The 15,845-nt window shown below is 38.2% G+C and overlaps 1 protein-coding gene across 4 annotated transcripts in view; it reads left to right on the top strand.

Moving 5' to 3' along the window:
• The window catches only part of Chst9 (carbohydrate sulfotransferase 9), a 232,729-nt gene that overhangs the window by 24,821 nt on the left and 192,063 nt on the right, over nt 1-15,845 (top strand). For all 4 annotated transcript variants that reach the window (XM_048363248.1, XM_048363250.1, XM_048363247.1 and 1 more), the window contains exon 2: nt 3,950-4,139. In XM_048363248.1, the coding sequence (XP_048219205.1) occupies nt 4,019-4,139 (121 nt within the window). In that variant the 5' untranslated portion in view covers nt 3,950-4,018. The remainder of the gene's footprint in view (nt 1-3,949; nt 4,140-15,845) is intronic.

Here is a 15,845-nt window from a genome sequence, read left to right as displayed (position 1 = left end):
TTATGGTTGTATTTAAGTCCCAGTATACTTTCATTGGTAGCTATGATTATTTAAAGTAATAAATTTCAAAATGTGAGGACAGAGACAATGAAATGAAGTAATTATCTTTATATTTCTCTTCATCATTGTGAGAGACAAATACTTTATGCAAATAAAAATAGATGTGTATTTTTTAATGAAGAACCAGACTCTAGCTTTCTATATTTTAGTAGTACATATTTCTCTATTTTGAGGTTCCAACTATGAATTTACAAATAAAATTCTTAAAATGCTTTCAATACCTGTATTCTGCTATTGACGATCAAAGTTCTAGTCAAGATAACAAGTTGTTAGGTATTTTATTTGGCTTAAAGTATTGTGTCCATAGTGAGCAGAGATTGTACAAAGTGCAGGAAGCCTGTGGCATGTTGTATAATGGGGATGTTGTATAATACTTGTACATAAAACAGCATTATTCCAAGTAATTTCAATCTCCAGTAGTCTGCAGACTTGGAGATATATGATGTCCAAATGGGTGTGTTTTCCCATCACAACTGACCTTCAGGTTTGCTTAGAGCACTGTGTTGCTCCTACCACCTCACCTTTATTTAATGGGAGCCATTTCCTAAAGCCAACGTTGGGTTAATGGACTGAATTGGGAGAAAAACCAGCATAGCTCTGTGTTTTGCACCAGATTGCCTTTCTGCCTTGTGGCTTTAATCACTCAATCCTACTCACATCTGCCATAATAACAATTATGGCTTTTCTACTGCCTTCACACCCAGAAGGATAGAGCAACATCTCCCAAAGAAAGGCAGGGCAAATTCGTAATGTATTTCTAGCATTGTAGGTAATAATTTCCCTGTACCAATCCCCAAGGGCTACCTCTTTTCCTCTCCCCCACCATCCTCACAGGTTCATGCTCCATTCTGATTGATGATTTTTCTCTTACCCTTCCTCTTCTAACTTTTAATTATGTAGACAGATTGCAAAAGTCTGTTCTTGTAAACAACTGTTTCTTTGTTAGTGGTGGATTTTTATTTAACTGATGTCCTCTTATCTAAATCTTCTTCTATGCCCAGGAATTATGTCATTTGGTTGTTTAACTGCCACATGAAAAGAAGAGAAAATTGGCTTCTCTTCCCAGCTTCCCTCCCTAGGGGATTTCTTCTTGGAATACCTCAAATTGCACATCTCCTTGGGGAACTGTTCTTCCTTTCAGATGTCTGGAAAGCCCAGAATATTTTAGTTTTATTCAATATACAGCAGAATAGCACCCATCAAAGAAACAGTATAGTAATACTCTTGGTTCTTCTACTTCTTTAAAGGTTTTTCCTTCCTACCCAAGTTAAAATACTAGAAATCCTGAGCAACACAAGTGAAAGAGTTGTCTCTTCCTAAGGAAAAATTAGTATTTGTGATAGAATTTGTTTTCTAGTTCTTTACAAATTCCATTGAGTATTGATTGGATTTGTTTCCTATTCTAATTATCTATACATACCCTGCTGGATCCTTATGTTATGCATTACCCTTTGAGTCCCAATGTTTTATGAAAAGTGTTTTTGTCAAGAATAGCCAAATAAGCCAAGCACAGTAGCACACACCTGCACTCCCAGCACTCAGGAGGCAAAGGCAAAAATATCTCAAGCTCAAAGTCACCCTAGGATGCAGAGACAAGTCCTTTTTTTAAAAAAAGGTAGCTAAATATTATCTTCAATCAACCCAGATATCTCCCACAGTGATTTTTAACTTTTAAGTGGCACCCTACCAAAACTTTTTAACCAAGCTACATCAATGTCGTCCTTGAAGATTTTGAGGCATATTGAGAATTAAAGAGACAGTATTTAGGCACAGCAATGTGTGTGATGACTTCACATTGAAGAAACATTTATTCAGCTCTCCTCCCTGATATGGTCTTTAGCTAAGGAATAGAGGGAAAATCTCTGGCCAGCAGTTAGACACAAAGTCATGACCTTGATCTCACACTCTGAGATGTTGACCAAGAGAACTCCCCAGGCAGCTCACTGGGAGGCAAGATTCTTAACAGATTTCAATGAAGGTGCATGAACACATTAACATGATAGGCAGGCTCTTTTGTGTGTTTGTTTCCCTAAAGGGATGGTTTGCATTTTCTTAAATAGTGAATAATTTTGAAAAGTAAAAGATTAAGATTGCATTAAATAAAGTGGTTCTTAATAAAGTCTTATTTTTTTTTCACTGAGGAAGATTTCTGTAACCCGACAGATTTAAGTGTTCTGTGCTATTGTAGGAAGGGACATTTTAAGACTGAATTTGTGCTAAGTGTCAGTGGCCCTCACCTGCAATCCTAGCTACTAAGGAGGCTGAGATCTGTGGATCATGGTACAAAGCCAGCCCAGACAAAAATGTCCTGAGACCCTTATCTCCAATAAACTACTCAGAAAACCCAGGAAGTAGCACTGTGGTTCAAGTGGCAGAGCACTAACCTTGAGCACAAAAAGCCCAGGACCAGCAAAAACAACAACAAAGAAAAGTGAACTTTTAGAACATTTATCCCTTTGATGTGTTTTAATTTAACCAGTGAAGCTTGTCAACTTTATTACTTTTACATGACATGGAAATATCAAATTATCAGTTGGAACTTTAGGGAGTCAGTTGTTCAACTGATAAAGATTCAATCATATTTGGAAATAAAGTTTAATTTTACCCACCATCTACAGATTCAACCAGTCAGGCTACAAATATTCTGAAAACATATATTGCATCTCTTCTGAACATGGAGAATTTTACCATTGTAATTATTCCATACAAACATGATAGAGCTAACAACTGGTATTGAAGTAGCTATCCCAAGCCACCAGAGGCTGACCATAGATCAAGTGCAAATCCTCTGCCATTTTACACAAATGACTTGAGCATCTGTAGTTTTGTATCCACTTGGGTCTTGGAAGCAACCGTGCTTCTATAGTAAGGAATGACTGTGATTTCCTATGACATGCAGGGCTTCCCTCTATTCCATAATCATGTTTTCTAAACCTTCTTCAGCCTTTCCTTCTTAGCCTTTTGCTCCCCTCATGGTCGTTCATGGCTTTATTTTTTCCCCATAATAATCACTTAGTTTAATCCCTTATTGAGTAATCAGAAGGCATCCTTGTAAGATTAAAGTTAAAATTCAAACCACCCAGATTGGAGTATGTTGGGATTTGGGGTTTTTTTTCCTTATTTATTGTCAAAGTGATATACAGAGAGGTTACAGTTTCATATGTTAGGCCTTGGGTACATTTCTTGTACTGTTTGTTACTTCCTCCCTCATTCTCCCCTCCCTCTCCCCCCATTAGATGTTCAGTTGGTTTATACCAAATGGTTTTGCAAGTATTGTTTTTGTAGTGGTTTGTCTTTTTATCCTTTGTCTCTTGATTTTGATATTCCCTTTCACTTCCCTAGTTCTAATACCAGTATATACAGTTTCCAATGTACTCAGATAAGATACAACCACAGGAAGGGGTTTGTTTGTTTGTTTTGCCAGTCTTGGGGCTTGGACTCAGGGCCTGAGCACTGTCCCTGCCTTCTCTTTGCTCAAGGCTAGCACTCTACCATTTGAGCCACAGTGCCATTTCTGGCCTTTTCTGTATATGTGATACTAAAGAATTGAACTCAGGGCTTCATGTATGCTAGGCGAGCACTCTACTGCTAGGCCACATTTCCAGCCTCACAGTCATGCTAAGGTAACCAAATCTTAACTATATTCTTAGTACTAGAAAAGAGCTAAACTCTACCTAATTATACTTGCGGGTTTATTTATTGACTGTAGTACAATACATTCCATAGCTAGGATGAAAGTATGTGGCCCCAAACTGACATGTGGGAGACACCTCCATATAGAGCAGTAGAGTGTATTTAAGGCTGAGTTCTTTATATGCTCCAAATTCTTTACCATATTTTGGGTGTAAACGTCATAAGATGTGTCATTCTGTATTGTTTTGAACTCTAGGTTACTTTCTGGAATAAACAAGACAGGAAAAGTAAGTTATGTGGCCTTCAAATTCAGACATGAGGAGAAATGCTGCCATTTGATGTGGTCATGAACCCCAAACAAGTCTTCCTGTCTGTGCTGCTATTTGGAGTGGCAGGCCTCCTCCTCTTCATGTACCTGCAAGTCTGGATCGAAGAGCAGCATACAGGTAACACATGGGCTTTCCTTTCTCTCTGATCTATAGTAAAAGTAAGGATGGATAGCCCTTTAGAATTAACTAAGCTCAGATGCTCATAGGTATGTAGAAAGCCAAACCTGTTTTATTATCAACTAGAAAAAATGAGTTGTAAAATACAATTTCCATTTTATATAAATAAGAAAAACTATATATATATATATATATACATACATATACATGGAACTTCAAGGCTATACATGTACATGTATACCCTTGCAATATCATTAATTCATGAGGAACAAAAGGGCTCCTCCTCTAGCCCAGTAAACTGTCTTTTAGAAAAGCATAGCATTGATTCTATCTCCAGTTTTCTAACCAAGCATCAAGCATAAGGTTAAGAAAAATAACTATTAAATAATTTAATTCTTTCTTAGTGTTGTGCTGATATTCTAAGTCTTGAAGTTATATAATAACATAATACAGGAAGTGGCAAAACATTTCCGATGCCAAATGGCAAGTATTTTAAACTTTGTAGATCACATTTCTGTCGTAACTACTGCTGAAAATATATCACAAAAGAAGCAGTGTACAAAATGTGAGCAATGGACCAGGTTGTATTCTAGTAAAACATTACTTGCAAAAATAGATGATGGGCTGAATTTGGTCTACAGAAAATAGTTCACTGATCACTACTATGTACATCTTGTACTTTGTTCACTCAATTTACAATTGTTGCAAATTGGGAACATTCACTTGCCTTTAAAATGGATTACAGATATAATCAAAATAGCATTGTTTAAGGAAGTAGCAGAGTATATCTCAGAAATGGATTCATTCAGATGCTATGAAGTTAATTTTTCTTTGGTGATAGACTATACAGCTTATGGCTATTAAAGAAAATAAGGTAAAATCTGAGTTATTTAATTACCTTCAATCCTGGCCTATTTAATTTAGATAAAAGTCCTTACGAATCTATGCTAAGCAATGATTCAATAAATCAATTACAAATACAAGTTTGAAAGCGCTTCCAGACTGGTGCTGGTGGCTCATTCTCAAGAGGATCTGAGTAGCTAGTAGGATCGGAGGATCATGGTTTGAAGCCAGCCCAGGGAGGAAAGTCCATGATACTCTTTCTCCAATTACTCACTGTCAGAAAAGTCCATGATACTCTTTCTCTAATTACCCACCAGAAAACTGGAAGTGGAGCTGTGTCTCAAAGTGGTAGGGCACTAGCCTTGAGCAAAAAAGCTCAGGAACAATGCCTAGATCCTGAGTTCAAGCCCCACAACGAGAAAAAAAAAAAGTGCTGTCATGTTTTAATCCCTGTCTTGATTTAACTTCAGTTTTTTTTAACTTGTATAGTAATGTTGGTGAAACATTGTTACTTAAGATTATTTTATAGAGAATCTATAACATTTTGTTGAAATATATGTGTGTGTGTCAGTCCTGGGACTTGAACTCAGTACCTAGATGCTGTCCCTGAGCTTTTTTGCTCCAGAATAGCACTCTACAATTTGAGTGACAGCTCCACTTCCAGCTTCTTGCTGGGTAATTGGAGATAGATAAGGTTTTCATGGACTTTTCTGCCTGAGCTGACTACAAACAGAGATCTCAGCCTCCTGAGAAGCTAGGATTAGAGGCATGACCACTGGTACATAGCCTGTGATCTCTTTGTAAATCAGAAAATATCTGAATACATTATTTTGATGTAAAGTTCAGTAGAGAAATATTTGTCTTTTGGGTAATCTTAGAACTTTCACACAAATTTTTTTTTCAAATTTTTATTATCAAACTGATGTACAGAGAGGTTGTTACAGTTTCATACGTTAGGCATTGGATACATTTCTTGTACTGTTTGTTACCTTGTCCCTCATACCCCCCCACCCTCCTCCCCCTTTCCCTTTCCCCCCATGAGGTGTTCAGTTCACTTACACCAAACAGTTTTGCAAGTATTGCTTTTGTAGTTGTTTGTCTTTTTTTACCCTGTGTCTCTCAAATTTTGGTATTCCCTTTCAATTTCCTAGTTCTAATACCAGTATACACGGTTTCCAATATACTCAGATAAGATTACAGAGATAGTGTAGGTACAACCACAGGAAGGTGATACAAGAACATCATTGATAATAGAAGCTACAGATACACATGGGATGTTGAAAGTAGTCACGACTGTGATATAACAATCGTTTCCATAACATGGAGTTCATTTCACTTAGCATCATCTTATGTGTTCATAAGGGTATAGCTATTGGGCTCTTGTGATCCACTGCTATGACTTGCCTAAACCTGTACTAATTATTCCCAATAAGGGAGACCATAGAGTCCATGTTTCTTTGGGTCTGGCTCACTTCACTTAGTATAATTTTTTCCAAGTCCTTCCATTTCCTTACAAATGGGGCTATGTCATTCTTTCTGATCGAGGCATAAAATTCCATTGTGTATATGTACCACATTTTCCTGATCCAGTCGTCTACTGAGGGGCATCTGGGTTGGTTCCAAATTCTAGCTATGACAAATTGTGCTGCGATGAACATTGTTGTGCTGGTGGCTTTACTGTGATTTTGTTTGTGGTCTTTTGGATAGATACCCAAAAGTGGGGCTGCTGGGTCATAGGGGAGTTCTATATTTAGCCTTCTGAGGAATCTCCATACTGCTTGCCAGAGTGGCTGAACCAGTTTACATTCCCACCAACAATGAAGTAGGGTTCCTTTTTGGCCACATTCCCTCCAACAATTGTTATTGTTAGTTTTCTTGATATAGGACATTCTTACTGGGGTGAGATGGAATCTCAATGTTGTTTTGATTTGCATTTCTTTTATGGCCAGTGATGTAGAGCACTTTTTCATATGTCTCTTGGCCATTCTCATTTCCTCATCAGAGAAGTCTCTTTGTAAGTCTTTAGCCCATTTGATGAGGGGGCTATTGGTTCTTTGTGGTTTTGTTTTGGAGGAAGGTAATTTTTTTAATTCTGCATATATTTTAGATATGAGGCCTTTGTCCGTTGAATGGCCAGTAAAGATCTTCTCCCAGTCTGTGGGCTTTCTGTTTATCTTGCAAGCTATGTCCTTGGCCGTGCAGAAGCTCTGCAGTTTGATGCAGTCCCATTTGTCCAACCTTTCTTTGATTTGTAGCCTTTCTGGATCTTTGTTAAGGAAGTTCTGTCCTGTGCCAAGGAGCCCAAGTGTTTCTCCTACTCCTTCCTTTAGTTCTCACAAATTTTTAAGATGAGCAGAATTGGGTGCTTGAAAGTTTGTATAATTATTCATGACTTTGGACGTGGATTTTGAATCATGTTAGTAGAGTACCATCCTTGAGAGAAAAAAGCCAAATGAGAGTGTGAGACTCTGAGTTCAGGCCCCATGACTGGCAGGCATACACACACACACACACACACACACATTCACACACACACACAGTTCAGGAATTGAAGTTTGGAATAGTTTTGAACCTCAATACATTTCACCTGAGAACTTGGATTCCAATCAAACTTTTCTTTGAAGACAAAGATACAGACAACTTCTAACACCTCCTTGGCTGTCTACACTATTTTTTATTAAAATAAATTATTTCTTAATTCCAAAATAAATCCTAAATAAGGTCTGTCATGTCAGTAGAAGATTATATATATATGTATATATATGTATATACTTTTAAAAATGAAGGGGGGATGTACAATGGAGAAACATAAGTTATATAGCACCACTCATTCTCAATCTGTAATAATTAATGATTCAGTTCTTTGTTCCTCATGCATATCATAAAATCAACATTTAGACCCCTGTTTATGGTTGTTAAGAGTACAAGTTTCCCATCCAGAAGGACCATGAAGAGCTCAATGCCCTACTTGTTAGCTCTGCCACACACAGCAAAGTGGGGAACCTTTCCGAGTCTCAGTTTTTCATCTACAGAATGAGGATAAGGCCATTCCCCATACAAGGCTGCGGGGAAGATTAAAGGAGGCCGTGCTTGCAAAGCACTCAGTATGTTGCCTGGCAATCACAGGTGCGCAAACACTAAAACCTATTATTTTTAGCCTCGAAATGAGACAGCACACTTATTGTGAGTGGTCATGATAAAACTCACACAATTCAACATGACTGAACTGTGCCCAATTCTGTGCCTCAACTGTTTCAGGACAAAGGAACAGGCTCAGTTCCAGCTCAGGTTAGAGGAGTTGGGAGAATTTAACTGGCACAGAGCCAGCCTGACTTCCAATGTAAACACCAGAAGGAGAATGATAGGATTGAGTGCAGAGGGAGGTCATTGTCAAACAGCCTCTCACCACCTCCAAGGTCAGGTATACTGGGTTGTTGAGTCTGGAGAACCTGACAATGAGAAGTGCCCAGCACTGTTTTGAATGTATGGATATGGTAGTGAGATAGATTGAATTCTCTTTCTAAAATGACTGTAGTCCCATGGGCACTGAGGGGAAAAAAGTGGCTCTGAGCGAAGGTACACACTCTAGTGTGTCAGGAAGAAGACAGTCCCTCTCCCCCCATTATGGGGCAATCAAATGAGTTAGGACCAAGAGGAAAAGTGCAGTGAGATGGCAGTGATAGAGAGTGGCTGGCCAGAGAAAAGCACCAGAAGGAATGGCAGGGGGTGGGTGGGTGAGTGGAGGCTGAGGACCAGACCAGGAGGGCATGTTGGGGTAGGTAGAACAGCTCTCCTTCAACCAGCTACTGTTTAAATTTGCAGCTCACACTCTTTCTCTGGAAAATTTTACTTCCAAATAGAACAAGTAGCAAAATGCGTGGTGCTGGGCACAGGTGGTTAATGCCTGTAATCCTAGCTATTCAGGAGGCTGAGAACTGAGGATCATGGTTCAAAGCTAGCACAGGCAGGAACATGCTTGATATTCTTATCTCCATTTAAGCACCACAAATGCCTGAAGTGGAGCTGTGGCTGAAGTGGCAGGGAGTTAGACTCCAGCTAAAAACCTAGAACAGTGCCCAGAGCATGAGTTCAAACCCCAGGATCTGCACAGAAAAGGAAGAAAAAAGAAAGAAAGAAAAGGAAGGAAGGAAGGAAGGAAGGAAGGAAGGAAGGAAGGAAGGAAGGAAGGAAGGAAGGAAGGAGAAAAAGCATGTAAGTCTTTTATGTGCATAAGAAGACAAAACTGAGATCTTCTCTTGACAATTGGAGTCTCAGATTTAGTAAAGAAGCTGAACATTCTCTAGAACATTGCCTGCTATGGTTGGAATATCCATACCAAGAATCATGTTCAAATTGTATCCCCATTATGAAGCAAGAAGTAGTTGGATATTAAATTTAATCTATGCTATTTGGAGGTGAAGTCTTTGGAGGGAGGTAATGAAGGATAAATGAAGCCATAAAATGAGGCCCTAATCAAGCAAAATTGTGCCTTTATAAGTAGAGAGATCTGAACTAGGACTCTTGGTCCTTTTGCCATGAGATCTCCTGCACCATTTTTGTTTGTTTTACATCTCTTAGAGAATACCCTCCTCCATCAAGTAGGACCTTACCACATAGAGCAGCCTTATAAGGAATTCATCAACTGGATAAACCTTAATCTACACATTATTAAGTCTGTGGTATTCACTTCTATCAATTGGAGACAAACTCATCACTTTATACACACACACACACACACACACACACACACACACACACGTTGCTTGGTCCTGGTTGGTAGTTTCAGAACACTCCCCTCTTATTTCTCACATGTTAAAAAGGTCAAATTTCACTTCCTTTGACCATCCTACAGGTTGGTTGCCTCATCAACCTATCCCAGTATCTCCAGGTCACATAGCATAGAACCTAACAGGCACTCAGTGTTCATTAGTATTGTGTGACTGCATGAATAATATTTATGTTGGTTTTCTAACACTCCAGCCAAGTATTTGCAAATATTGTATTTAAATATTTTAAGACAAAGAACTGGACATACACGGGGCATCCACTTGCCACTAGGACAACTTTTATAGAAAGTTCTAATTCAGTCCCTATATTGATGAACAGAATTTACATCCTTTACTCTTTTTGCCCCATAGCTATATTCCTGATACTTCATGAAGGATACTTTCTCACCCTTTTCCTGTAATATAACTGCTTTTGTTTTCATGCCAAGTGAAACTTCAGGATTGATTTATGCATTGATCAATGCATGAATGTATTGACGGATATATGGAATGATGGATGGATTGATGAATGTATCGATGGATGGATGGATTGGTTTATTTAGTATAGAGATTTGAATTTTGCACTTGCAGGTAAGTGCCATACTACTCAAGCCACAACCCCTGTCCCTTTTTGCATTTGGTTTATTCTTAAAATTGGGTTTTGCATTTATGCTCTGTCTGCCCTGGCCCATCATCCTCCTATTTATGCCTCCCATGTACTTGGGATGATAGTCTTACATACCACCAGTCCAGCTTCTTAATGCTTGAGATAGAGTCTTGCAAACTTTTTGCCTAGATTGCCCTCAAACTATAACCTTCCCAATCTCCACGTTCTAAGTAGTCAGGATTATAGGCCTAAGCCACTATGGGTGACATTAGTAAACCTTCAGAGGTTTTTGAGCCATTTGATGAGAAAGACAATCCAAGTCATTCCTATCCAAACCATAGCCCTCCCTCAGTGTTCCCTTTGTAACAGGATGTACCCTGATCTTATATGGAATTATGTGGGAAATATGAGTGTCTAATAAAATTCCCTATCAAGCACTGAGGTGTTATGCACCTATACTTTTAAAACCACAGAGCATCAAAACTGAATACAAATCCAATAGTCCACATTGTTTTTCTGAGCTTTTCCAGAATCCAGTTTAGTCTCAACTATTTTAAACTTAAATAATTCCCTAGAGATAACTTATATTACAAAAGTCTTTCTGAACTACCACTAAACAATGTGTATTCAAGGTTAATAACTTTAAGCTATTTATTTGTATTGTTTATACATATATGTAACCTTAGAAACTTTAACTTTTATCTAAGCATTTTTAAGTTTTCTACTAGCTACTTTCTGATTTGTATCAAGTGAGTATTAATATCTGAATTCATTTTAGCAGTTGATACTAGAACCTAAGTCTAGTAGATGGGTGCCAGTGGCCCACTTCTATAAACCTATCTACTCATGAGGTTGAGACCTGAAGAATGAGCTTCAAAGCCATCTCAGGAATTAAAGTCTGACTTCTGATTAACAAGGAAAATGCCAATCTGGAGATGTGGCATAAGTGATAGAGTGCCAGATGTGGACAAAATAAGCTCAACAAGCACAATGATCTGAGTTCAAGCCATGGAGCCAACACACACACACACAGAGAATGACAAAGAAAGGAAGGAAAGGGGAAGGAAAAAAAGAAGACAAGAAGGGAGGGAGGGAAGGGAGGGAGGAAGAGAGGGAGGGAGAGAGGGCGGGAAGGAAGGGAAGGGAAAGAAGCTAAACTAGGTTTGCTATTTTGCTATGAGTTATTGTCAATCACTCATAAAAAGTAAAAGCATGCAGCTATAACCTCGGTGCTCAGTGACAGAGATGTGCTAAAACTGAGGCCTTGCCACACTTAATCCTCCATATGATCATAAATAAAAGCAAGTAACTTAGGGAACAAATGGTTCAACCAGAGCGACACTGCTCTAGTCTCACACTTTAAAAACTCACTGCTGAGTTCTCTAGGACTGATCCCAAGTGTACTTTGCTTGAGAACCCTGTTCTTTATGGACAATCATGTGCACTTTCTGCATGTCAGACTTCTATTCAAATCCTGCATGCTGCTTTCAGTAGCAAGATAACCAAAACACAGATGGCTGCTTTTCTTTATTCCTTCCTTTTTATTTTCTTTTTCAATAGCACAACATCACTTTTCTGCATTGTATTTTTGCCTTCCAACATTTGGAAGTCTGAAAGCCAAGGCAGTAACTTCAGCCTCCTATTTGCAACAAAGCAAATATACCTATGGTTTTCTCTCTGATTAACTGAGTCTGGTTTTCACACACAACCTGGCCTCTGTACTTCCTGTGCTTTCTAGGTCAGCTCTACCTTGCCTTTACTTTTGAACTCATTCTCATTCTACAGTGAAGCATATTTTTGGCAATCTAGTTTGGCTTCTGGCCTGGGTTGAAACAGTTCTTTGTATTTCCCGGCTTTCTCTAAGGAGAAAAATACATTCTTTTCTTCCCAAATCAGGCTGTACATCTTGACTGTGATGCTGCTGTTTTGAAATTGTATTTCCTTTCAGTTATCTTGCATACCCAAACTAGAACAAAGCCACCTTTAATATGGACAGAGAGCATGTGTTTTTGCCAATCAGTCTCAAGGGAATAAAATTGCTTCTCTTTCTACAGTCACTTACTGAAATGCTTCCACTGATTTTTCTGGGTGTGGCAAAGGTTGAGTAACCAAATGAGAAGATGTTCCTGCTGCATCTTTTGGTCAAAGCTATTCCTCTTCTTTCTTAAACTCTTGTGATTGTCCATGTAAGGGTCTTGAGTTAACTCTCCAACCTAGGCATCTAATTCACCTGAATGGCAGAATGCCAGTCCTGCTAAGTAATAATGTCTGATGTTCTGAAATTAACATTCTGCAGCCACACTTCGTCACTAAATGGACCCCTTTGTCATGCCAATAACAAAATAGAGGGATTTCTCAAGTATCAGTTGAGCTTGTTTGGAGATAGCAACGTAATAGGAATAAGGATTTCATATCACAGTGTGTATGTGTTTTCAGTAAGGTTGAAATAGAGCGAAGCTTTTTACTAGAAAAATGGTAAGAATTCACAGGAGCTGCTGGGCTACAGAGTTCATTGGTCTTGGATACAGGAGACAAGCATTGATGTCAGCTCGTTTGTAGAGATGTTGTTGCTGGGCAAGTCTTCTGTCCAGTGTCTTATCTGAATTGCTGATATCCTAAAGAAAGGGAAACATAAAGTTTTACAGAAATGCATGCTTCTACAAGCTCTACAAAACTTATAATACAGGTTGACCATAAAGGAATTTCTCATGGGTTTTCTTTTATTTTTGTATAGAAACTCTTTAAGAAGATTCTTATCTCAGATAGGCAGCCATGAGCCTTTCTCTTTTGTTTTTTCTTGGCTTTAATTTTGTCTGAATCTGGGAAAACTGATTTCATCTTGGTCTTAGCAACCCTATACTTTAAAAATAGAATACATATATAAAACATATATTATATTATATAAGCATATATATGGGCATTAAATGTGTTTATTCTCTAAGACTGGATCATCAAGAAGCCAACATTTGAGGAAAGGTCAGGACCTAAATGAGGAATAATATGTGATGATTTTTTTTGTCTTTTTGGTGGAATTTTGGATTCAGGGTCTTACACTTGCCAGTCAGGTACTCTACCACTTGAGTCATACTCCACCCCTTTTTGCACTGGTTATTTTATCAATTAGGGTTTCAGTTCAGGGCATACTTAGACTGAAATCTTCACATTTGAACTTTCTGTGTATCAGAAATGGCAGGTATATGCCACCATGCTCAGCTTGTATCAACTGAGATGAGGGCTCATGGACCTTTGTCCAGACTCCCCTAGTACTGTACTTTTCCCAATTTCTACTTCCCAAGAAGGGAAGATATCTAACATGTACTTTAGGCATCTTAGTGATCTTTTAAGGTCTTTTAAGATACTATATTTTTAAGGTCTTTTTATATATCTGTTTTGCATCTGAAGCAGGAATTAACAAATAGAGGACTCAGAATTTTTCTATTTGCCGAGTAGTATATATGATGAATAGTACTGAGCTCTACTCATTGGCTTTGCACCTGCTTTGTATCCTTGAGCAAACTCATCAGTCTCCCCAGATTCTGGTCACTTCTTTTCATTCCTTCTTTCTTGCCTTCCCGACTTTAACCGTCATACTAAATCTGATGCTTATCACTGCATTATGTGCATACGTCTGTAATTTTAATCCACACAGACCATCTCTTTTCATACTTGTATGCATACAAGAAAAGCATACACAGAAGTATTTGTGCAGAAGCACTGATTTCCATTTAGAATCTATAAGAATGATATTGATGTGGGCACAGAAGCTTCTCACATTGTTTCTTTACTGGTATGCCAACAGAGTAGTTAACAGTTCATTGAAAATTGATTAAAATAATTATCCAGGTCATTAGTGTGGACTTTAAGTATGAGTGTAAAGACCTTACTAAGTTATTCATGACAGTGGACAAAGTGGGGGTATTGATTTGGTGTAAAATATCATCAAGTCTAAACTCTAATTTTCCTAAGAAAAAATACTTTCAGATGGCAAAGCATCACCAGGTATCGCCTGCCTCTCTTTTCCAGAAAAGAAATGGACTTAAATTTGCCACTAAAACATGATTCTGGAGAACTATGTTTCTATAGAGTGCTATTCTCCTTCTTCTCCTGACTAGCTCTTTTTTTTTCCCTTCCTGCCTTATCCCTCTCAGGTCCAAAGGGCCCAAGACAGTGAGTTATTCATTCATTTCCCAGAGTAGCTTACATACAAGGAGGATAATCCCTTGTTAAGAAACAGGGAGCAAGGAGAGCAAGGATACACTTTCTATTCTTCAGTTGGAAATCTGTCTATGTGTTGAAGAATTTACTGCTGTAGCCGCCCCAGGCTTCAAAAGAAACATCAGTATTCTAAAACTAGTGTCTTTGGGAAAAACTCCTCTGTGGCTTTCTTTCCAAAGTTGCCTTTAAAAGAATAAATCAGGCCATGAAGATGCTGGTGGGAAGTTACATTGCATCTAGTTCCTCACAGATCAAAGTGGAAAACTTGAAAACAAAATATGAGCCATATTTAACCTTAATTTCCATAACTTCTCTCTGTAATTTTTCCCCAGACACAGGATACTAAAGTTTTATTGTATTTTTATGTGAAGATTATACATTTTCTGTGCTAATCTAACAAAACAAAATAATCACTTATTTCTTCTCTACTTGTTTTTGTAATCACCATAAGAAGGTTGGAACTCAAAGGCTCTTATTTGCTCAGCTGGTTTCCTCAGCTGGTACTTTGTTGCTTGAACCATACTTTCAGCCTAGCTTCTTGCTAGTTAATTGAAAACAGAGTCATGTGGACTTTTCTGTTCTAGATGGATTTGCGTTATCATCCTCAGATCTCAGCCTCCTCAGTAGCTAGGATTATAGGTATGAACCACCAGCATCTGGTTCTACTACTTCTTAACAGTTTACCTGTATCTTTTATTGAGCACATTAGTGTAAATTATAAACATTTGTTTTTATGCCTGACTTCTCTACTGGCCTCATGAGTATCAGGATTACAGTACATGTGGCATAGGAGATTCCAAAAAAGACGGAGAAGCGATTCCAGAAAGAGTAGTTGATGGATTATTCATAAAGCATGAGATCTTTGGAACAGTCACTACCTTTGCGGTCTCTGCATTTTTAAAAATAATCTAGACATTTTATTTTGTCAGTTTCCAAGAATCAAATAACATTGAGTCACTAATCATGCTAAGTAGTCATAGTACTAATGCCTAACTCATAAATGACTTAGTTTTAAAATGTCTTATTCATGGAATAACACCTTTGTAATAGTTAAAAATAGATCTATAGATAGATCCAATCTCCCCTTCCCTAAGGTGTTGGGACAAATTGTTTTCTTCCTTGGAGTCACTTAATGAATTTGGATCCTTCTTGTAGAGGATTTTGCTTAGTCACAAAGAAGCCACATAAGATAAGTGTTTCACTAAATCCTGCATTAGGTAGGCGCCTTCCTTCCTTCCTTCCTTCCTTCCTTCCTTCCTTCCTTCTTTCTTTCTT

The sequence above is a fragment of the Perognathus longimembris genome, chromosome 15 (genome assembly GCF_023159225.1).
Source record: "Perognathus longimembris pacificus isolate PPM17 chromosome 15, ASM2315922v1, whole genome shotgun sequence".
Taxonomy (NCBI): domain Eukaryota; kingdom Metazoa; phylum Chordata; class Mammalia; order Rodentia; family Heteromyidae; genus Perognathus; species Perognathus longimembris.
The sequence above is the reverse complement of the archived record's forward strand: the minus strand, read 5'-3'. Positions and strand labels throughout refer to the sequence as shown.